General features: G+C 44.7%; 1 protein-coding gene across 1 annotated transcript in view; it reads right to left on the bottom strand.

The window, feature by feature from the left end:
• LOC103534494 (guanine nucleotide-binding protein subunit alpha-11) overlaps positions 1-23353 on the bottom strand; it is a 121794-nt gene that overhangs the window by 6400 nt on the left and 92041 nt on the right. Inside the window, 1 exon segment of the mRNA XM_030468355.1 lies at positions 2972-3100. Coding sequence (XP_030324215.1) covers positions 2972-3100 — 129 coding nt within the window.

Raw genomic sequence — 23353 nt, 5'->3', positions numbered from 1 at the left:
TTCTTCATAACAAAACTGATATACATTTTATTGAAAAATTACTTTCTGTTTTTATATCAATAATAACTACCTTCAGACAAAGACAAGTCTGTTTGTCTCACATCCTCTTGACATCTTTAATAACAGCTGGTAATCACAGAATCATAGAATGTCAGGTTGGAAGGGACCTCAAGGATCATCTGGTCCAACCCTTCTAATAGTATTTTTTATGTGAGATGTCTTGGCACCCTGTTGAGCTGAGACTTAAGACTTTCCAAAGTGGGGGAATCTACCACTTCCCCTGGGAGACCATTCCAATATCTGACTGTCCTCAGAGTGAAAAATTTTCCTCTTGTGTTCAATTGGAAACTCACCAGGATTAACTTGTGCCCATTGCCCCTTGGCTTATCCATGTGACTCCTTGTAAACAGGGAGTCTCCATCTTCTTTGTAGCTGCCCTTTAAGTACTGGAACATTGTAATAAGGTATCCCCTCAGCCTTCTCTTCTCAAGGCTGAATAGACCAGGTTTCCTCAGCCTCTCTTCATATGGCAGGTGCTCTAGTCCTCTGATTATCCTCGTGGCTCTTCTCTGTACCTTCTCCAGCCTATCCACATCTTTTTTGTACAGTGGGGACCAAAACTGAATGCAATACTCCAGGTGTGGTCTGACAAGTGTTGAGTAGAGCAGGATGATGACTTCTTTGCCTCTGCTGGTGATACCCTTTTTGATGTAGCCCAGCATCCTGTTGGCTTTCTTTGCCACTGCAGCACACCATTCGCTCATGTTGAGCCTTTTATCCACCAAGACCCCCAGGTCCCTTTCCACAGGGGTGCTCTCTAGCCAAGTGTTCCCAGGTGCAAGACCTTGCACTTCTCTACGTTGAACTTCATGAAGTTCCTTTTAGCCCACTTCTCCAGTCTGCCTAGGTCATCCTGGAGGGTGGCTCTCCCTTCTGGGGTGTCAACCTCTCCACTCATCTTGGTGTCATCAGCAAACTTCGTCAGTGTGCTCTTAATCCCAACATCCAGGTCACTTATGAAGATGTTAAACAGCATTGGGCCCAATATCGATTCCTGGGGTACTCCACTTGTGTCCAGTTGACAGTTGGAGGAGGAACTATTTACTATCACCTTCTTGGTATGGTCTGTCGGCCAGTTCCCCACCCATTGCACAGACCACTCGTCAAGGCCATGCTGAGTCAGTTTCTCTAGGAGGAGGCTGCAGGGCATTGTATAAAAATCCTTGGAAAAGTCCAGGTAGATGTCCACCACTCATCCTGCATCATCTGAGCAGTTTACTTTGTCATAGAAGGCAATTAGGTTTGTTAGGCATGATTTGACCCTGATAAATCCATGTTGACTTTTCCCAATCACGTTTCAACTAACTTGTGATAGTCCCCAGGATGATTCACTCCATGACTTTCATAGGGACTGAAGTGAGGCTAATGGGTCTATAATTGCCTGGGTCCTCCTTGGAACCCTTCTTAAAGATGAGGGTGACATTAGCCTTCCTCCAGTCTTCACTGACATCTCCTGATCTCTACGACTTCTCAAAGACTGTGGAGAGCAGCTTCACAACAACATCAGCCAGTTCTCCCAACACCCTAGAGTGGATGTCATCTGGACCCATCAATTTGTACGGGTCAAGCTCCTCTAATAGTTGACACACCAACTCTTCCTTCATTGACTGGGGGTCAGTGTCTGCATCAACTTGAACTTTTGTTCCTGTGGCCCAGGACCTAACAGCACTGATAAAGACAGAAGTAAAGAAGGTGTTGAAAACCTCTGCCTTTTCAGCATTGTTGGTGACTAGTTCACCTCTCCTATTTAATAGCAAGCCAATATTATTCTTCTGTTTCTGCTTGTTGTTAATATATCTAAAGAACCCTTTCTTGAAGTTTTTGACATTTCTAGCCAAATATAGCTCAAGCTGAGCTTTTGCTTTCCTAACTGCTTCTCTGCATTGCCCTGGGTAACAGACTTGCAATTTTCAACCTCTGGTAAATTTCCCTTTTGGTTTTGAGCAGACCCAGAAGACTGCAGTTAAGCCATGGGGGTCGCTTGCTCCTCCTACTCCTTGCCTTTAGAGGAGATGAACTGGTTTTGCTTAACTAAGAGAGTGTTCTTGAAAAGCTCCTAGCACTCACTAGCTTCCCATGGGATCCCTTCCAACTGAACCCTGAGCGAGCTAAAGGTTGCTCTTCTAAAATCTAAAACCTTTGTTCTTGAAACAACCTTCATTGTGCTCAGCAGTATTCCAAACTCCCCAATATTGTGTTCACTGCAGCAGTCTGTCAATAACCAAGATATCCCAGAACAGTTTTTCTTGGTTAGTGAGTAGTAAGTCCACCTGTGCCCCATTCCTGGTTCACACATCCAACATTTGTGTGAGGAAGCAGTCTTCTACAGATTTCCAGGAACTTGACTGATGTCAGCTGAGGTGCAGTGTTGTTCTTCCAGAAAATGTCTGGGTAATTGTAGTCTCCCATAAGGACCAGGTTTTGTTGACACGAAGCTTGCCTGATCAACCCGAGTATTGCTTAATTAGTCACATCGTCTTGGTTTGGGGGTCGGTAACAGATGCCCACTGTAAGGACACCCTTGGAGAAAACCTCTCTGATTTTGACCCAAAGCATTCAATAGGGCTACCACAATAACCACAGTTGGCTTCTATACATTCAAGGTTTTCCTTAACATGGAGTGAGATTCCTCTGCCTCTTCTCCCCTGCCTATAGCCTTCTATCATGATTCTCCAGTCATGTGAATCATCTCACCATGTTTCATTTATTCCTAGGATATAATAACTATCTGACTGGGCATGGAGCTCCAGTGTTCCATCATAGATGAAAAAAAATTTAAATTAACATGAAGAAGCTCAAATTTTAGAAACATTGGACAATTTTCACTTTTAACCAATATCCTATATATGGTATTACTAATGTAAAAGAAAACAAAAGAAACAAAGCAAATGTGTGTTAAACTTTTTTCTACCTGAAAATGACGCTTTGTAAGTCAAATGGATATTCAATGATCCCTGTTGTTGGGACTCGAACTCTAAGTACATCTTGCTGAGTTGGCAGATAGGCCGAATCTGCTATGCGGTCCAAGTCATTAAGGTAACTATAGATGGGGAGAAACAACAGGAATGCAAGATGGTAATAATAATAATTAATCCCGCTGAGGAAAAGAGTAAGGAAGACTTGAGAAAAGAAATGGGATGTGGGAAAGGAAGAAGTGCAACAGAAAAAGGAGTAATATTGACATAACAGAGGGAAGAAAATATACAAGAGTGCTCCATTCTCCTTTCTTGGTCATTTTCATAGGTTCAAGTAAAAATCTACAAAAGGACAGCATGATTATTACGATTTTAATAGAAATTTGTTTGGCTTTCATCTGTTGAATCACCAACAATTCAAAATTTTCAATTATTCACTTCTGGTTAATTTAAAGACAAATAATATGATAAAATGTGTAAGAAACAGAAGAATATAATTTTAGCTGAAATTATAACATATTTCTTGATAATTACTCTGCAATGTTGTCCTGGTTTGGGCCAGGATAGAATTAATTTTCTGTCTTGTAATTTTGCTTTCAACTAAGTCTCTTCTAAATAGCTGTACTTGCTGAAATTAACAGCAAGTTTCTCAGTGTCTACTTCTAGGACCGATAATGCTCAATGTTTACAGTTATGACTAGAGAACAGTATGCAGCACCAAAGCCATTGCTCGGTTCTGAGGAATATCTTATGCTCCAGAAAGAGAAAGGGAGTAAAGAGGTGAAAACTACGACCCTCCTTTGGGGAGGAGCAGACAAGACAGGTGACCAAAATTGACCAAATGGAGTATTTAATCCCACAAGTGTCATATTCAATATAAATTTGAGGGATCATGAGGATCAAGTCCCTTCACTCTTTGCCCTTGCCTTCACCCTTCCCTTCAACCCTTCTACGCCTGTTCCTGTTTGCTTCAGCATCCTGGGAGGATTCCATCCATTCGTCTGCCTGTGGTCCTGATGCATACCAGCCTGAATCTGTGTGTTCCTGCCTCCAGCTCCCAACTGCTGCCGACTCCAGGAGTCCAGCGTAGACTTTTCCAGGGCTTCCCTCCAGCCTCAGTGGTGACATGAGAGTTATTGGGGGAAAGGGGGGAGTAACGTGGTATCGGTTTTCTGTATATTTGTATATATTTAATAATTTTTCCTTTTTATCATTACTGTTTTGTTAAAGCTGTATAGTTTAGTTTCCAACTCATAAGTTTCTCTCCCTTATTCTATCTCCTTTCTTTATCAAGGAGGAGAGGGGGATTATTAGAGAGCATCTGTCATTCAGTTAATTGCTGGCCCAGCACTAAACTCTCCGCCTGAAATTCCTGCATCCAGAATGAAACTTCTGATCAAGTCAGTAAGTCTGCAGTACATGCAATATGTCCCAGACAGTTAGGAAATAATCTGACACTACAATAAAATTGCTTTTAAGGTCTTGTTAACTACAACGCACAATTCTAAGCTATTGCTTAATGGTGGTTTTCAAATATAAAGTAGCAATGCACTGGAGGTTTTAATTAACTTTCATAAGAGATGCTTCAAAAAAAGAGGCATAATATACCAATGTGTGATAGCCTGTTTGGGTCCAAGAGTTGCACATTCCATGAATTCAGTGCACCAGGCAGCTTGCCCTCTCCTCCATGTCTGGGAAAAAGAATGGAAGTTAAGTTTTTCGGCATTTGATTTCTTCCAAGTATGAGAATGACCTAATTGTTCAGAGTTAGCTACTGGTAAAATAACCTAAGGCTGCCCTGATTTATTCCAGGGGAGGTTAGAAATGTATTCTGTGCAATTTATCAAATGATATTCTGTTGGGGGACTTCAACCTATCAGACGTCTGCTGGAAGTATAACGTAGCAGAGAGGAGAAAGGCTAGGAAGTTCCTTGAGTGTATGGAAGATAACTTGCTGAAGCAGCTGGTAAGTGAGCCTACCAGTGGAGGTGCCTCGCTAGATCTGCTATTCACAAACAAAGAAAGACTGATGGGAGATGCAGTGGTCAGGGGCTGTCTTATGCTTAGCGACCATGAAACGGTGAAGTTCTCAATCCTTAGTGAAGTAAGGGGGGTTAGCTAAACCTTGTTCTAGTGGGGAACTTCAACCTACCAGACATCTGCTGGAAGTATAACATAGCAGAGAGGAGAAAGGCTAGGAAGTTCCTCGAGTTTATGGAAGACAGCTTCCTGACACAGCTGGTAAGTGAGCTTACCAGAGGAGGTGCCTTGCTGGATCTACTGTTCACAAATAGGGAAGGACTGGTGGGAGATGTAGTGGTCAGAGTCCATCTTGTGCTTAGCAACCATGAAATGGTGAAGTTCTTGATATGTAGTGAAGTAAAGAGCGGGGTTAGCAAAACCTTCACCATGGACATCCAGAGGGCAGACTTCAGCCTGTTTAGGACACTGGTTGAGAGAGTGCCTTGGGAGAGAGTCCTGAAGGACAAAGGGGTCCAGGAAGGCTGGACATTGTTCAAGAAGGAGCACGTTGTCTGTCCCCAGGTGCCATAAGACAAAATGGCAGGGAATGAGCGGCCTGGCTGAAAAAAGGGAGAGTTACCTCCTTCAGAAGAAGGGGCAGGCATCTTGGGATGGGTACAGGGACCGAATTAGGTCATGCAGAGAAAAAATTAGGAAGGTAAAAGCCCATCTGGAGCTCAATCTGGCCACTGTCATAAGGGACAACAAAACCAGTTTTTAAAAATTCATTAACTATAAAAAGAGAGACAGGGAGAATCTCCATCCTTTATTGGATGTGGGGAGAAACCTTGCAGCCAAGGATGAGGCTGAAATACTTAATGCTTTTATTGCCTATGTCTTCATTAGTCAGACCAGCCACCCCAAGGGTATTCAGTCCCCTGTGCTGGAAGATAATGAAGGAGAGCTGCACAAACCCCCCCATAATCCAGGAGGAAGCACTTAATGACCTGCTATGGCACCTGGACACTCACAAGTCTATGGGGCTGTATGGGATCCACCTGAGAGTATTGAGGGAGCTGGCAGAGGAGCTCACCAAGCCTCTCCATCATTTATCAACAGTCTTGGTTAACAGGGGAGGTCCCAGGAGGATCCAGGGAACTGCAGGTCTATCAGTCTGACTTTGGTGCCTGGAAAAATTATGGAGAGGTTCCTATTGAGTGCGCTCACATGGCAAGTACGGGACAGCCAGGGGATCAGGCCCAGCCAGCATGGGTTCAGGAAAGGCAGGTCCTGCTTGACCAACCTGGTCTCATTCTATGACCAGGTGACCTGCATAGACAGGTCTATGCTCTGCTGGGTAAAAAACTGGATGCTTGGACAGGCCCAGAGAGTTGCAGCCAATGGAATTAAATCCAGTTTGTGGCTTGTCACCAGTGGTGTTCCCCAGGGCTCAGGTTTGGGGCTCGTCATTTTCAATATCTTTATCAGTCATCTAGATGAGGGGATTGAGTGCTTCTTCAGCAAGTATGCAGATGACACCAAATTGGGTGGGAGTGCTGATCTGTTTGAAGGTAGGAATGCTCTGCAAAGGGACCTGGACAGTCTGGATCAATGGGCTAAGGCCAGTAATATGAGGTTCAACAAGACCAAGTACTTTGGTCACAACAGCCCCATGCAATGCTACAGGCTTGGGGAAGAATGGCTGGAAAGCTGCCAGGAAGAAAAGGACCTGGGGGTGCTGGTCAACAGTCAGCTGAATATGAGCCAGCAGTGTGCCCAGGTGGCCAAGAAGGCCAACAGCATCCTGGCTTCTATCAGGAAAAGTGTGGCTAGTAGAAGGGAAGTGATCTTGCCCCTGTACTCAGCACTGGTGAGAACGCATCTCGAGTACTGAGTTCAGTTCTGGGCCCCTCACTACAAGAAAGACTGGAACAAGAAAGTTGCTGGAACAAGTTCAGAGAAGGGCAACCAAGCTGGTGAAGGGTCTGGAAAACAAGTCCTAAGAGGAGAGGCTGAGGGAATTGGGAATGTTTAGTTTGAAGAAGAGGAGGCTGAGAGGAGACCTTATTGCTCTCTACAACTACCTGAAAGGAGATTGTAGGGAGGTGGGTGCTGGCCTCTTCTCTCAAGTGAACAATGATAGGACTAGAAGAAATGGCCTGAAGTTGTACCAGGGGAGGTTTAGACTAGATATTAGGAAGAATTTCTTTACTGACAGAGTAGTTATGTTTTAGAATGGACTGCCCAGGGAAGTGGTTTGAGTCACCATCCCTGGAGGTATTTAAACACCGTGTAGATGAGGCACTTCAGGACATGCTCTAGTGGGCATGGTGATACAGATATTGATAAAGATTGTTTTATTTTAGTGGGGGGGGGGGGGGGGTGTTGACAGTTGGACATGGTGATCTTAGAGGTCTTTTCCCACTGTGAAAATTCTGTGATTTTGTGATTCTCTGATTCTGTGATATCATTAAGCTCTAAATGTATTATTTTCTTCATAGTTATTATTCAAGTTGTACTTCTTAAAATAAATCCACTCAAGAAATTTGTTATACAATAATGGAAGTAAGTGTTTATGAACAATGACAGAAACAAAGCAATTTGAGTTATACTTTACAGCAAAACCACAAAGAATTAATTTGTTAACTCTGGGACGAAGCCAAAAATAGTATCAAATTTTCCTCATTATTAATGAATTAGTTAAAATTATGTTTTTATTAATGAAATATTAGGCTGATAGTTCATGTTGAATGTGAGAATATTACACATATTCAGAAAGATGTACTGAAACATGTATCTTGGAAAAAATTTCATATTCAGAAGTTACTACTCTGAAAATTATTTCTCAGAACCCTGACTAGTTTCTGCCAATAGGAAAAAGGGATTGAAATCTGAGCATTTCATCTGCCCTTAGATCTTTAAAATAAAAAGCATAATAGATAAGCTGATTATCAATTTGCTGTGGTGGGGAGTAGGCAATCCATAACAAATCCAGAACTGTCACAACAGGAAATCTAAAGAGACATTGAAACACTAATTAGTCTCTTTTACTCTCCCAACCCACCGAAAATGTTGATGGATTTGGTTTGTGACTTTATTTTGGAAAAAAGAGAGGGGTACAAAGTGGATCATTATATGCTATAGTGGTATTCATGAAAGCAGGAGAGCTTTAAGAGAATAGATTTGTAGGCGACCCATTCATACAATTGATTGTTGCATTCCTTTGGGAAGATTCAGCTGTAGTCTCCAATATGTGAACCTGGTTACTGTATCCCTGCCTCAAAAGCATAGGGGACATACTACTAAGATATGCAGTAGTGCGCATCTAACTTTTTTTGAAAGATAATAATTTCAAGTGACAATATTAAATAGTCATATCTCATTTGTGTTACTGGAAACTGTTTAAAGAGCAGATGGGGATTTTTCTGTCCTAGCACAAAACACTGATGTCATTAAGTTTCAGAAGCACTAATTTATCCTTTAAAATTACATCTTTTCTTCATCCTCATTTAGTTCTGCTCCTTCTTACACACATAGTAAAAAGAAAGTTTCTTGCTCATTTCACCAGTAGCACCTTCTAGAGGCTATACAGAATCCTTACACAACCTCATAGAGTTCTATTTCCTTCCCTAGATCTTCACTTAACAGATCAAAGGATGTAGGGATTTACATTTTTTAAAAAAAAAGACAACTGGAAGTCCATTATTATTTAAACACACACTACCAGAACACACAATTTTCAAATATCATTATTATAGCTGTTACAATAACACAGACCATTTAGAATTTCATTTATTTTTAACAGAAGAGAATAGAATATTTCCAGTTGGAAGGGACCTAAAAAGATCATCTAGTCCAACTGCATGCTCAATTCCGGGCTGACCAAAAGTTAAAGCACATTATTAAGGCCATTGTCCAAATGCCTCTTAAACACTGACAGGCTTTGGGCATCAACCACCTTTCTAGGAAGCCTCTTCCAGTGCTTGACCACCCTCTCAGTAAAGAAATGTTTCCTAATGTCAAGTCTGAACCTCACCTAGTGCAGCTTCAAGCCATTCCTATGCATCCTGTCAAGGGATACCAGGGAGAGGAGACCAACACCTCCCTCTCCCCCTCCTCAGGAAGCTGTAGAGAGCAATGAGGGTATCCCTCCCCTTCCTACTCTCCAAACTAGAAAAGTCCAGAGCCCTTAGCTGCTCCTCAGAGTGCATGCTTTCCAGCCCTTTCACCAGCTTTGTTGCCCTCCTCGGGATGTATTCAAGGACCTTAACATTGTTCTTAAATTGTGGGGCCCAGAACTGCACATAGTACTCAAGGTGAGGCTATACCTTTGATAACCCTTTGATAAAGGGTTTACCATAGTTTTGGTTTATCGTCGTCTATAAGGTTTTATTGTTGCAAAGAATTATATTCAAGGCTTCTTCATATCAAAATGGTTGGATCAATGAGTGGAGTGGATCAACTGGTGGTGTAAATCTTTCTCCTTGAATTCATTAAGAGAGCATAAATGTGTGTCTCTTAGTTAACCAAACCAGCATGGGAGGAGTGTATACCTGGCTCAGACCAATATAGTATTATAGACTTATATACTTATTTACTTATTTACTTATATAGTATAAGAACTGAACAACTAAAAAAAGAATTTTGAGGAGAGAAACAGACTCTAGTTGGTTTCAATGGTGCTGCATCCAATTGGCATCCAGTCACTAGTGGTGTCCCCCAGGGATCAGTGTTGGGCCCAGTTCTGTTTGATATCTTCATTGATGATTTACATGAGGGGACTGAGTCCACCATCAGCAAATTCGCAGATGACACTAAGTTGGGGGGGGAGTGTCGATCAGCTGGAAGGCAGGAGGGCTCTGCAGAGGGACCTGGACAGACTGGAGAGTTGGGCTGATTCCAACGGGATGAGGTTCAACAAGGCCAAGTGCCGGGTCCTGCACTTTGGCCACAACAACCCCATGGAGAGCTCTAGGCTGGGCACAGAGTGGCTGGAGAGCAGCCAGGCAGAAAGGGACCTGGGAGTCTGGATTGACAGGAATCTGAACATGAGCCAGCAGTGTGCCCAGGTGGCCAAGAAGGCCAATGGCATCCTGGCCTGTATCAGGAACAGTGTGGCCAACAGGCCCAGGGAAGTGATTCTTCCTCTGTACTCAGTGCTGATGAGACCACAGCTTGAGTAGTGTGTCCAGTTCTGGGCCCCCTCAGTTGAAAAAGAGAAAGATCCTGACAGGATTAACTCCTGTAAGGAGAGGAGATCAGGCCAAGCTGTTTGTGTGAATTTACTTAAAACTTGTAATATATGTTAATGAATTTGTATTCATAACCAGTAAAATTCAGGGTTAAACTGAGAAAGAAGTGAACAAAGCAGCTGAGACATGTCATTTTCCACTAGAACAATGTAACCAATACAAGGTCCTAACGGGATTAACTTCTATCTCGGAGATAATTAAAAGGGTAAGTCTTGTTCTTAAAACAAGTCTTGTTCTTAAAACAAGACACTGCCAAGGCCATTTAGGCGCCAGCTGGGCACCAAAGAATGTGAACATCTGCACAAGAAGAACATAAAGATGTCACCACCAACAGATAAGAAGAAAGTTATGGCTAGGGTCTGATATCGCCTTATAACAATATAATGAAGTCAGCAAGAATTGAGAATGTAACGATGTTGTAACCTCCCCTTTTACTGTATAAATACCCTAACCCTTTCCCTTAACCCCGGGGAACTCTTTGTCCAGCGTGAGCTGGGAGCTCCCCGGATCCGAAAATAAATACCTTTGCTGTTTAAAGGCTCAAAACTCTGTCTCTAAACAGTTTTGCTGGCCTTTTTGGGCTTCACAGTTCAGGAAGGATATTGAGGTGCTGGAGCAGGTCCAGAGAAGGGCAACTAGGCTGTGAAGGGACTCCAGCACAAGTCCTATGAGGAATGGCTGAGGGAGCTGGGGTTGTTTAGTCTGGAGAAGAGGAGGCTCAGGGAAGACCTCATCGCTCTCTACAACTCCCTGAAAGGAGGTTGTAGCCAGGTGGGGGTCAGTCTCTTCTCCCAGGCAGCTATCAGTAAGGCAAGAGGGCATGGTCTTAACTTTTGCCAGGGGAGGATTAGGTTGGATATTAGGAAGAAATTCTTTACAGAGAGGGTGATCAGGCATTAAAATGGGCTGCCCAGGGAGGTGGTGCATTCTCCATCCCTGGAGGTTTTCAAGAAGAGACCGAATGTGGCACTCAGTGCCATGGTCTGGTAACCACAGTGGTAGTGGATTAAGGGTTGGACTTGATGATCTCAGAGGTCCTTTCCAACCTGGATGATTCTGTGATTCAACCCACATATTCCATCCTGGCACCAGAGGACCCCCAGCTTTGTGACAGTGAATCACACTGGTATTGACTCTGGCACACACAACAACTTTAAATAAAATACCAAAACATCAAACACCTTTTCAAACTGCAACTGTGCAGGTCAAATCCTCCTACACTTGCTTCTCACTGCACCTTATTCCAAAAGTCACAGTCCATCCCTAGCTGCTAGATTTCCACCCCTTATTCTTATGGAAATGTGGGATGAAATTGGGAAGTCCCTATGGGATGAAATCAGTAAAGGATCTAAGGAGCCTGGAAAATTACACACATTATGGAGGCTGAGACACATTAAAAGAAATGAAGATTGAGAGGGCAGCAGCAGCCTCAGCCTTCGCTGCCTTAACGCCTGATCTCCCAGTACCGACGAATGCTCAGAATATGGACTTGACCTCTAAACAGTTATCGACAAATGCTCAAAATATGGACGCGACCTCTAAACAGTTATTTGAGACACCTAAAGTACCCCCACCAGCACCTGTGGGGGCTATACTGATTCAAGTTCAGCCAACTGTGCCATTTGACCCTGTGGTACCGCCGAAGAGTAAAAATGGGACCGAGACGCAAAACCAAAAGTGACCGAAAACACCGCCGCCACCAGAATCGTTGGAGGACCCAGAGGGAGATAAGCTGGAGAACACGGGAGAGGAATCTCAGAATGCAGACCCCCCCCCCCCCGCCCGTCTGCCACGGCTCCCGGCTGCTCTGCCGCTGCTCCCTTCCTCTCCACCCTCTCCACCTCCACTGCCTGATTTATCTTCTCGACCACCATTGCCATCAATCTATCCTCCGCTTCCCCTGTCAACACTGGCAATGCCTGCTATAGAGCAACAACCAAAGGAAGAACTGGGACTCAGAGTCAAGAAACTAAGGGAACTATTGAAAAAACTGAAAGAACTGGAAACCAAGGATGAGTATACCCCTGAAAAAAAAACCCTAGTTTTTGCTCCGGGGAACATCCCGAACAACCCAGAGGCACTAATCCATTTTTACCTCCTGATCCATTCCCTATTCCTGCTCCTACTTCCCTTAACCCTTTAACATCCACTGCTCCACCTCTTCCAGATCCAACATGGGGAGGGGACGGTGGGGAGGGGGGGGGGGGGGGGGGGTGTGGATCCGGTAACTAGATGGAAGGGAATTATTCAAAATGCTATAGTTGAAGGAGAAATGGTTCCCAACATGGGCCCGATGGCTTTTCCAGTGATTGTGGGACCAGGAGGAGGAGGTCAATGGGTTGCATTAGATTGGAAAATGATAAAAGAAGCCAAAGCTGCCATTACGCAGTATGGTTTGAAACTGTCATTTACTCAATCTCTTTTGCAACATCTTTTTACTGCTCAGTTGTTGACGCCATATGACACAAAAATGCTCATTGATACTCTGTTAACTCCTTCTCAACAACTACAATTTCATCATAAATGGCAAATGCTGTGTGAAAATGCAGCTGTGATTCCTAGACAGAACACCGATGCATTACATGGAGTGCAAGCACAAATGTTACTGGGTACTGGTTCTTTTGTAGGTGCAGATTTGCAGGCACGGTTTCAAACTGAAGTGTTACAACTTTCACAAGACGTGGCGTATAAAGCTTTGCAAACGGTGCATGATCCTGCACAAGCTATCCCCTCTTTTACAAATATTAAACAGGGGGGAGCAGAGCCATATTCAAAATTTGTGGATCGCTTATATTCAGCGATAACATCACATCTGGATTTGTCAGAAGAGATGAAAACAAAATTTTTTGATATGTTAGCATATGACAATGTTAATGAAAAAACTAAACGTGTGTTAGGACTACTCCCAAAAGGTGCTACAGCAGCTCAGTAGTTAGAAGCTTCTGAGCGAATGCTAGAAGCAGGTAAAGCTGCTTAAGACCCATCATTGCAATATGGTCCTCCATACTGATGTATGTTGTGGTGCATGGTGCACTGGTGTTTCATACAGAGATAAAAAACTTGGTAATTACACTTGCAGTTTTGGTTTGGGAGATTGTACCACTTCATCTTATTTCGGGCTGATTCCACCAGATTTTAGTAACAATAGCATTTCATTTTTGAATCTTCTGAGGGGTGTTGTTAATTTTTCTCATATATTGGTGAGGAGTAAGACAAAAACCATAGGCATGAGAATGAGTATGCCTTTTCGGAGGCCGAGAGTTAGTGTTCGGAGAGTGAGAGCTGCCCCTGGTACAGGGAGCACCCCCACTCCTGCCTCCGCAGCTGCTTCTCACCCCCCCTTCACGCAAGGGCACAGCTTAGATACAGCTGGCGAGCATTGCCAGTGTTTCTGCTACAGCTGCAGCTGCTGTCTATACCCCCACAGACACTGCTGCTGCTCAGAAAGTGAGCCCTGCTGCAGAAACCACAGCAGAGAAAAGAAAAAAAAAGAAAAAAAAGGGGGGGAAAGAGCATATACCCTCATGACCTCATGAGAGCACTAATAAGTAAACAACACCACTTTCGATCAAAATGCTCAACACAACAATTGGGCCCAGAATGTAATTACAAACTTGAAATTTTGGGTACAGTAGAAAGGGTTCTTGCGGCTTCATTTGTCCCACACGTAGCAGCAGGAAAAGCCCTTGGCGATATACACAAACTAGCCTGTTGCACTGCTAAGCAGATGAACTTCTGATATTTTAACACAGATGCTAAAAGATGTTGATAGTGTCAGACATGCGGTTTTACAAAATCGTGCTGCCATTGACTTTTTATTGTTAGCTTTTAGGTCATGTTTGTGAAGACTTTGATGTGATATGTCGCATGAACTTGTCTGATCATTCGGAGTCGATTCACAACCAAATACAATTGATTAAGATAACATGAAAAAATTAACTGTTGCACAGACTGGGTTAGATGAATGGTTAAACCACTTAGGGATAGGGGGATAGCTTAAGGATTTAATTAGACAAGGCTTATCAATTATATTAGTTATTATTGCTTTTGTATTATTAGTATGTTGTTTACGATGATGTGTCACTAGCATGTTATCTCGCGTGATGAAGCAAGTCTGGATTGCTCAAAAACAAGAAGGGGGAATTGTTGGAGAGTTTTTGGAAGAAAATGGACATGTGAGCAATCCTGACTAGCATTAGCCAGAGTGAGCTAAGGTTAACCGGCTGCAAGGTTATTAAAAGATCAGCTATGGGCAAAAGATAACGGAGTTGGCAGCAGAAAAGAAGAATAACAGGACGGGAAAGCATCACATAGACAGCACATAAACAGTTGTATTTAACCAGATAGATAGTGCTCTGTGGCATATGAAGAATGTGTTGTACCAATCAGCAATATGCTTATATTATGTTATCAGCCTGACTGTGTATAAAGGGGCTACCGCTACTCTCAATAAACGGCAATACTTTGATTATATTTATCTGCGTGTTGTCCACTGCGCTCTTCCCGGCAAAAAGACACCAACACCCATCTTGCTACAACCTGCTTTCAGGTAGTTGTAGAGAGCGATAAGGTCTCCCTTGAGCCTCCTTTTCTCCATGATCTCAGAGGTCCTTTCTAAACTGTCTGATTCTATGATTCTATAATTTCTCTTCATTGCGACACATTGGTCCTGGACATGTAGGAGGTGATCCTTGAATATGGACCTTTCAAAATCAAGTGCCATCAGTTTACTTCGCACTTTCCTTTCTGCCCTAAGGATCTTGAATTCTACAGTCCCATGGGCACTGCAGCCTAGATTTTTACATCTCTCACCAGCCCATCTCTGTTGGTGAGAACAAGGTCTAGCAAAGCTCCTTTTCTGGTTGGTTCCTCTACCATTTGGAGGAGGAAGTTGTCATCAATGCACTCAAGGAACTTCCTGGAATGCTAGTGTTTTGCTGTGTTGTCCCTCCATCAGGTGTTGGGGTGAATAAAGTCCCCCATGAGGACCATGGCTTGTGAGTGCGAAGCAGCTCCTATCTGTATAAAGAGGGCCTTATCCACTTGGTCTGCCTGGTTGGGTGGCCTGTAGCATGCCCCTACTATGATACCTCTTGCCCCTGACTTGCCTTTAATCCCAACCCATAGGATCTCTGTCATCTCCTCATCCATTCCCAGGCGAAGGTCCATGGACTCCATCTGGTCATTGATATAGAGGGTGACACACCCTCCTCTTTTGTCTTTCCTGTCCTTTCTAAAGTTTATACCCAGCCATCCCCACGCTCCAGTCATAGGAGCTGTTCCACCACATCTCAGTGATACCAATAACATCATAGCCCTGAAGGCAGGCAGACATGTGCAACTTGTCTTGTTTATTCCCCATGCATCGTGCATTTGCATAGCGGCATCTTAGATGTGCCGCCTTGTAAGCAGCCTTACTGGCAGGGCTTATATCTATCTGTACACACATTTTCCTGTTGGCCTGTGATTCTCTTCAGGGCCCAGGGCATCTTTTAGTGGCTCTTTCCCTAGTGGGGTAAAATCTTTTATTGAGCTGAGCTATCAGTTTCGCCCCTAGCATCACCATGCCACTCTTAGGCTCATCTCTAGTGGTCACAGTTTTATCCCCTTCCCCCTTCAAACCTAGTTTAAAGCCCTGACGATGAGCCCTGCCTACTCCCAGCCAAAATTACTTTTCCTTCTCCTGGATAATTCTGCTCTATCCCGTGCAAGCAGGTCTGGTGCCATGTAAGCGTCTCCATTATCAAAACCCATAAAAATTCAACCTATGGCACCAGCCTCTAAGCCACCTGTTGATCAGGTGTGCTTTCCTATTCCTTTCAGCATTCCCTTCCAGTAAAGGAATTGAAGAAAACACCACCTGTGCTCCTGAACAGGACGCAGGCTGGAGAGTTGGGCAGAGAGAAACTGCATGAGGTTCAACAAAGGCAAGTGTAGGGTACTGCACCTAGGGAGGAACAACCCCATGTGTTGTCATCATTTGAACAGGAGGAACTAAAGAAGAAGGGCTTTCGGACTCTGAGAGGGGTGCAATGCAAAGGGGGAGGGATCTATTCCCTCACATTCCCTGCCATACTCTATAAAGAGCAGAAGGTCAGTAGCTCCTCCCTCTTTTCTTCCCACTTCCTGCTAGCTGTGCTGCTGTTAGTTACCACCAGCTCGCCACATGCTATCTATCAGGTTGGTTATACATATATTTGTATATATGCATATTCTTAGTTACTTTATCCCTTATGTTATTACCTTTCCCCTGTGTTAGTAAATCAAGATGCAATTGTTTTCAGTTTACAACTCAAAGTCTCCAATCTTTATTCCCCTTTTATCTTCCCGTTGGGGGGGGGGGGGGAGGAATAGAGAGGAATTCTGTCAATTAGGTTTGTGGTCCGCCAAACCGCTAAGCTGTGACAGAATAATTGGGGCTCAAATTTAATTTTTTCTTTTAATTGAAAATATTGGCAAGTTGGATATTGAAAAAAGAAAAATGAGTTTCAAAATGGCATGGGTGAAAGACTTGTTATATACTGCCTTTTTTAATTGATTCATCCATGCATGTTGTTTTGCAGTGCCCCATCTCCCAGCCATGTTACTTTTCTATGCTGTTAAAGCAATGATTTCTGAGGGAATGAGTTCTGTTGGGAATTTGATTGGGGAGTTTAGGAGATCTTTGATGAATGCGTTCACTATGCAAAATGATTCTGCTCCTTTCTGTGGTGAGTTTGACTCACCAGAGTTTGGAGGCCTTGGTGAATGTTGGTGTTACTTGTTTTGGTTGTTGCTGTGCCTGAATGTGTTCCAGGGGTGGTTCAATGTTTGATATTTGTGCGGGAAAACTGCTCCCACTGCTGCCGCTCCTGCCGCCGATCCCGCTGCCAGCGACAGCTCCCCCACTGGCTCCGAACCAGCCCTTGTAGTCCCTGTCACAACTGGCAGAAAGCATCTAAAGAAGTCGGATCGCACGGTGAGGGGTGGTGATGATTGAGAGACAACAGAAAACCCTGATCAGCGAGAGAGTCGGACCGAGGCAGGAACGACACGAGAGTGATTCGGAACCTGAGATAATCGTCCAATCTATGTCTCTGAAAGAGGTATAGAATTTAAGAAAGGATTATGCTTGCGATGAAGGTGAATCACTCACTCCCTGCGTCTGGGACAAGGGAGCGGATACGTCTTTGCAAATGCCTTTTGTCTGTGGTAAAAATATCCTTATAAGGAGAATATCAAATGTCACCCTATTAGATGGAAGACTGTGGAAAGAGGCATCAGATATCTGAGGGAGCTGGCAGTTCGGAAGGTCATCTATGGTGATGGGCAAACACCTGAGGATCCTGACGAGGTGCCATGCAGGAGGCCTCTGCTTAAAAAGCTCACACAGAGTGCCCCTGCTATGTACTCCCACATTTTTGGGGGAAGGGTCTTTGGGGAAGACAATGAAACACCACCAACTGCCGGTGAATTTATTAGCCAGCTAAGACAGTATGAAGACAGTGTGTCTAACCCCTTACAGGCTCGTGTCTCAGCTGTGGAAAAAATGGCTGGGGAGTTCAAAACTACGGCTGAGGAGTTGAAAACCTCTCTTGAGAAGCTGCATGACAAGCTATCCAAGATGGAGACAGAGAGTAACACTCGTCGTTCTCCTGAATGGATTCATGTATCAGCTATTGAAAACAGGCACTTCCCTAGGAGGCCAGCTCAGGGTAGGCAGAACTCAACATGGAGTTCTCTGTGGTTGACCGTATGCAACCTTGGCGAAAACATGAGTATATGGGATGGCAAACCCACCGCTACACTGTGTGCAAGAGTATAGGAGCTGCAAGGCAATACCACTGGGAGTAGTGTTTCCAGAAAGATGGCCACTCCAATCTCCCAAGAACCACCCATTACTGGCCCCAGCAGATGGGTCTACAACCCAGCGGGGAGTCGAGGAAGTAACAGCAAAGGTCCAGATTGCCACACAAACCCTTCTGTTCAGTGTGGGTGCTGTACTCAGTAGTAGAGGGGCCCTGCCTCTAGCCAGGTGGAGGAGAGGGATAACCAAGTTTACTGGACAGTGTGGATTCGGTGGCCTGGCATAGCAGATCCACAGAGATACAGAACCCTGGTAGATGCTGGTGCTCAGTGCACCTTGATACCATTGAATCACAAAGGAACAGACTCTATTACCATCTCTGGAGTCACAGGAGGGTCTCAAGAACTGACTGCAGTGGAGGCTGAAATGAGCCTGTTGGGAAATGACTGGGAGACCCACCGTAAAGGGACTGGCCCAGATGCTCCGTGCATCCTTGGTATAGACTTTCTCCGGAAAGGGTATTTCAAGGACCCAAAAGGGTAAAAGTGGGCCTTTGGTGTAGCAGCTGTGGAAACTGAGGGCATTGACCAATTGTCTGCCTTGCCTGGTCTTTCGGATGACCCTTCTCTGGTGGGCCTGATGAGGGTAGAGGAACAGCAGGTACGACCTGCATCTAATACAGCACATTGTCAGCAGTAGTGTACCAACAGAGACTGCCAGAGAGATCCAGTTCCTGGGAGTTAGATGGCAACATGGGTGCTGGCACATCCCTATGGATGTGGTCAGCAAAACTGCAACCGTGTCTTCACCCGCTAATAAGAAAGAGATGCAGACCTTCCTGGGTACGGTGGGATTTTGGAGGATGCACATTCCCCCGTACACTCAGATTTTAAAACCCCTTTATGACATCACCCGAAAGAAAAACAGTTTTACATGGGGCCCTGAACAGCAACAGGCCTTTGAGCAGATAAAGCAAGAGATAGTCCATGCAGTGGCCCTGGGACCTCTCTGAAGAGGACAGGAGATTAAAAATGTGCTCTACACTGCAGCCAGTGATAATGGTCCCATCTGGAGCCTCTGGCAGAAAGCACCCGATGAGGCTCAAGGTCGACCACTAGAGTTTTGGAGACGGCAGTATAAAGGTTCAGAGGCCAATTACACTCCAACTGAAAGAAAAATACTGGCTGCCTATGAAGGAGTTCAAGCTGCTTCAGAAGTGATTGGTACTGAGGCAATGATCCTCCTAGTACCCCGTCTGCCAGTTCTAACTAACGTCTGGACGTTCAAGGGGAGGATCTTGTCTACACACCATGCCACTGATGCCACCTGGAGTAAGTGGATTGCCTTGATAACAGAGCGAGGTCGAATAGGGAGCTCTGAATGTCCAGGCATAGCGGAGGTGATTACAAACTGACCAGAGGGTAAAGATTTTGGAATGCCACCAGATGGGATAGTGAATCAAGCCAGTTTGCAGAGGTAAAAGCCATCCAGCTGGCCCTGGACATTGCTGAAAGGGAAAAGTGGCCAGTTCTTTACCTCTACACTGACTCATGGATGGCAGCAAATGCCTTGTCGGGGTGGCTGGAGGGATGGAAACGGGACATCTGTCAGCACAGGGGGAAGCCTATCGGGCTGCCACTCTGTGGCAAGATATCACTGCCCAGTTAGAGACACTAATGGTAAAGGTACAGCACATGGACACCCATGTACCTAAGATTTGGGCCAGTGAAGAACACCGGCAAAACCATCAGGTGGACCAGGCAGCTCAAGTGTTTCAAACAGATTTAGACTGGGAGCACAGAGGTGAACTGTTTCTAGGCCGCTGGGCCCATGACACTTCAGGTCACCAAGGGCGAGATGCAATGTACCAATGGGCCCGTGACCGAGGGGTGGACTTAACTTTAGACATTATTATACAAGTTATTCATGATTGTGATGTATGTGCAGCAATCAAACAAGCTAAACGGTTAAAACCTTTGTGGTACACGGGACGTTGGTGTAAATACAAGTATGGAGAGGCTTGGCAGATAGATTACATCACACTCCCTCAGAGTTGCCAGGGTAAGCACTATGTGCTCACAATGGTTGAAGCAAGCACTGGGTCTTTGGAAACGTACCCTGTGCCTCATGCCACTGCCCCTAATACTGTTCTGGGGCTTGAAAGGCAAGTGTTATGGTGGCACAGTACCCCAGAGAATATCAAGTCAGACAACGGGATTCATTTAAAAAAACATCTCATAGACAATTCGGCTAAAGAGCATGGTGTAAGTGGATTGCCTTGATAACACAGCAAGGTCAAATAGGGAGCTCTGATCATCCAGGCATTGTGGAGGTGATTACAAGTTGGCCAGAGGGTAAAGATTGAGCCTCCTTTTCTCCAGGCAAAACAATCCCAGTTTCCTGGGGACAGGGCAACTGTATGCTGCCAACTGTACAGTGCCAACTCTCCACCAGGACAACTATGCATGAAAGACAAATGGACGTTGTTCAGCACCATGAACAGAACCTTGGTTAGCAGGAAGCTCTGACCAGGTTCTCATTCTTTAAGGAAACTGTATATGTAGGGGAGTTCTAGTGTATGACTCACACAATTTGTTACACATGCTAGCTGATTAATCTCACATCCTCATTGTGCTTGGCTATTAGTGGTGTCCAACTTACTCTGCAACTGTTTCTGGTTATCTTACAATTAGATAAGGGAAATTCATTCAAAGGTATTATGAACAGTTTGCTTCAGGTCATAGGCCTGAACATCACTTTTAAAAACCATGTTTTTATGTTTTTTCATTGAATTTAACATTACTTTTAGAAAAGAATTCATGTTTCATTGAGCTGCCTTTATCTCGTTGGTAATTTTTCATTAATGTTTGATGAGATACTGATATATTACCGATATCCCAGTAACATAGGTCTGAGTAAATTTATACTACAGACCAAGTTAAAAAAGTTAATTGGAGCTATAATTAAATTTTGTAGAAATGAATTTGAGTGGGGTTGCTACAGCAACAGGCACAAGATGCATTACCAAAGCAATGTGTGTGTAACAAGCTGATAACAGTAGCTATAGAATCATAGAATCATAGAATCCTAGGGGTTAGAAGGGACCTCGAAAGATCATCTAGTCCAACCCCCCCTGCCAGAGCAGGGCCACCTAGAGTACATCGTGCAGGAACGTGTCCAAGCGGGTTTTGAATGTCTCCAGTGAAGGAGACTCCACGACCCCCCTGGGCAGCCTGTTCCAGGGCTCTGTCACCCTTACAGTAGAAAAATTTTTTCGAATATTCAACTTGAACCTCCTGTGCTCCAATTTACACCCATTACCCCTTGTCCTATCACTGGTCATCACTGAGAAAAGCCTAACTCCATCTCCCTGACACTCACTCCTTACATATTTGAAAACATTGACGAGGTCACCCCTCAGTCTCCTTTTCTCCAAACTAAAGAGACCCAGCTCCCTCAGCCTTTCCTCATAAGGGAGATGTTCCACTCCCTTAATCATCTTAGTAGCTCTGCGCTGGACTCTTTCAAGCACTTCCCTGTCCTTCTTGAACTGAGGGGCCCAGAACTGGACACAATACTCCAGGTGCGGCCTCACCAATGCAGAATAGAGGGGGAGGAGAACCTCTCTTGACCTACTAACCACACCCTTTCTAATGCACCCCAGGATGCCATTGGCCTTCTTGGCCACAAGGGCACATTGCTGGCTCATGGTCATCCTCTTGTCTACCAGGACCCCCAGGTCTCTTTCACCTACACTGCTCTCCAGCAGGTCAGCCCCCAACCTATACTGGGACATTGTGTTGTTCTTCCCCAAATGCAAAACTCTACACTTCCCCTTGTTGAACTTCATCATGTTTCTCTCTGCCCAACTCTCCAGCCTGTCTAAGTCTCTCTGAATGGCAGCACGGCCTTCCGGTGTGTCAGCCACTCCTCCCAGCTTAGTGTCATCAGCAAACTTGCTGAGGGTACACTCTATACTCTCATCCAAGTCGTTGATGAAGATATTGAACAACACCGGTCCCAGTACCGACCCCTGAGGGACTCCACTAGTCACACACCTCCAACCAGATTCTGCCCCATTGACTACAACTCTCTGACTCCTTCCTTTCAACCAGTTCCTGATCCACCTCACTACCTGATCACCAAACCCATACTTGGTCAACTTATCTACAAGGATGCTGTGAGAGACGGTGTCAAATGCTTTACTGAAATCAAGATAAACCACATCTACCGCTCTTCCATCATCTATCCACCTAGTAATTTCCTCATAGAAGGCTATGAGGTTAGTCAAACATGATTTACCCTTGATAAAACCATGCTGACTGCTCTTGATGACCCCCATGTCCTTGATATGCCTGGAGATAGTGACAAGAACAAGTTGTTCCATCACCTTTCCAGGGATGGAGGTGAGGCTGACCTTTCTATAGTTACCCGGGTCCTCCTTCTTGCCCTTCTTGTAGACTGGAGTGACATTTGCTATTCTCCAGTCCTCAAGCACCTCTCCTGTTACCCATGACTTACTGAAGATGATGGAGAGTGGCCTAGCAATGACCTCCGCCAGCTCCCTCAGCACCCTTGGATGCATTCCATCTGGACCCATCGACTTATGGATGTCCAGATTACTCAGCTGATCCCTAACCCAATCCTCATCTACTACGTCAAATTCCTTATCTATCTTGACTACTTCTGGGGCTAAATGAATCTGGGGCTCATGTGGAAACCCTGCAGGAGTAAAGACAGAGGCAAAGAAGGCGTTCAGCACCTCTGCCTTCTTTATATCCTCTGTCACCAGGGCTCCCATCTCATCCCTTAGTGGGCCAATATTGCCTCTAGCGTTAGTTTTACTAGCTATGTATTTGAAAAAGCCCTTTCTATTATCCTTAACCTGACTTGCAAGGTTAAGTTCCAAGGAGGCCTTAGCTTTCCTAATTGCCTCCCTACATCCTCTGACGACAGTCCTGTATTCCTCCCAAGTGACCAGCCCCCCCTTCCATGATCTGTAGATTTTCCTTTTCCACTTAAGTTTTCCCAGCAGTTCCTTTTTTAACCATGCTGGCCTCCTAGCTCCCTTACTAGATTTCCTAACCATAGGGATGCTCTGATCCTGTGCTTGCAAATAGTGGTCCTTGAATATTGACCAGCTATCTTGAGCCCCTTTATCTTCTAACACCCTGTCCCATGGGATTTCTCTTAACAGTAGATTGAGGAGGCCAAAGTTTGCCCTGTGGAAGTCCAGGGTTTTGGTCCTACTGGGTATTCTATTCCTTCCACACAGGATCCTGAACTCTACCATCTCATGATCACTGCAGCCAAGGCTGCCATTGACCACCACTTCTTCGACAAGGCCCTCCTTGTTGGTTAGTATAAGATCCAGCAGC

Source organism: Calypte anna, chromosome W, assembly GCF_003957555.1.
Source record: "Calypte anna isolate BGI_N300 chromosome W, bCalAnn1_v1.p, whole genome shotgun sequence".
Classification (NCBI taxonomy): domain Eukaryota; kingdom Metazoa; phylum Chordata; class Aves; order Apodiformes; family Trochilidae; genus Calypte; species Calypte anna.
The sequence above is the reverse complement of the archived record's forward strand: the minus strand, read 5'-3'. Positions and strand labels throughout refer to the sequence as shown.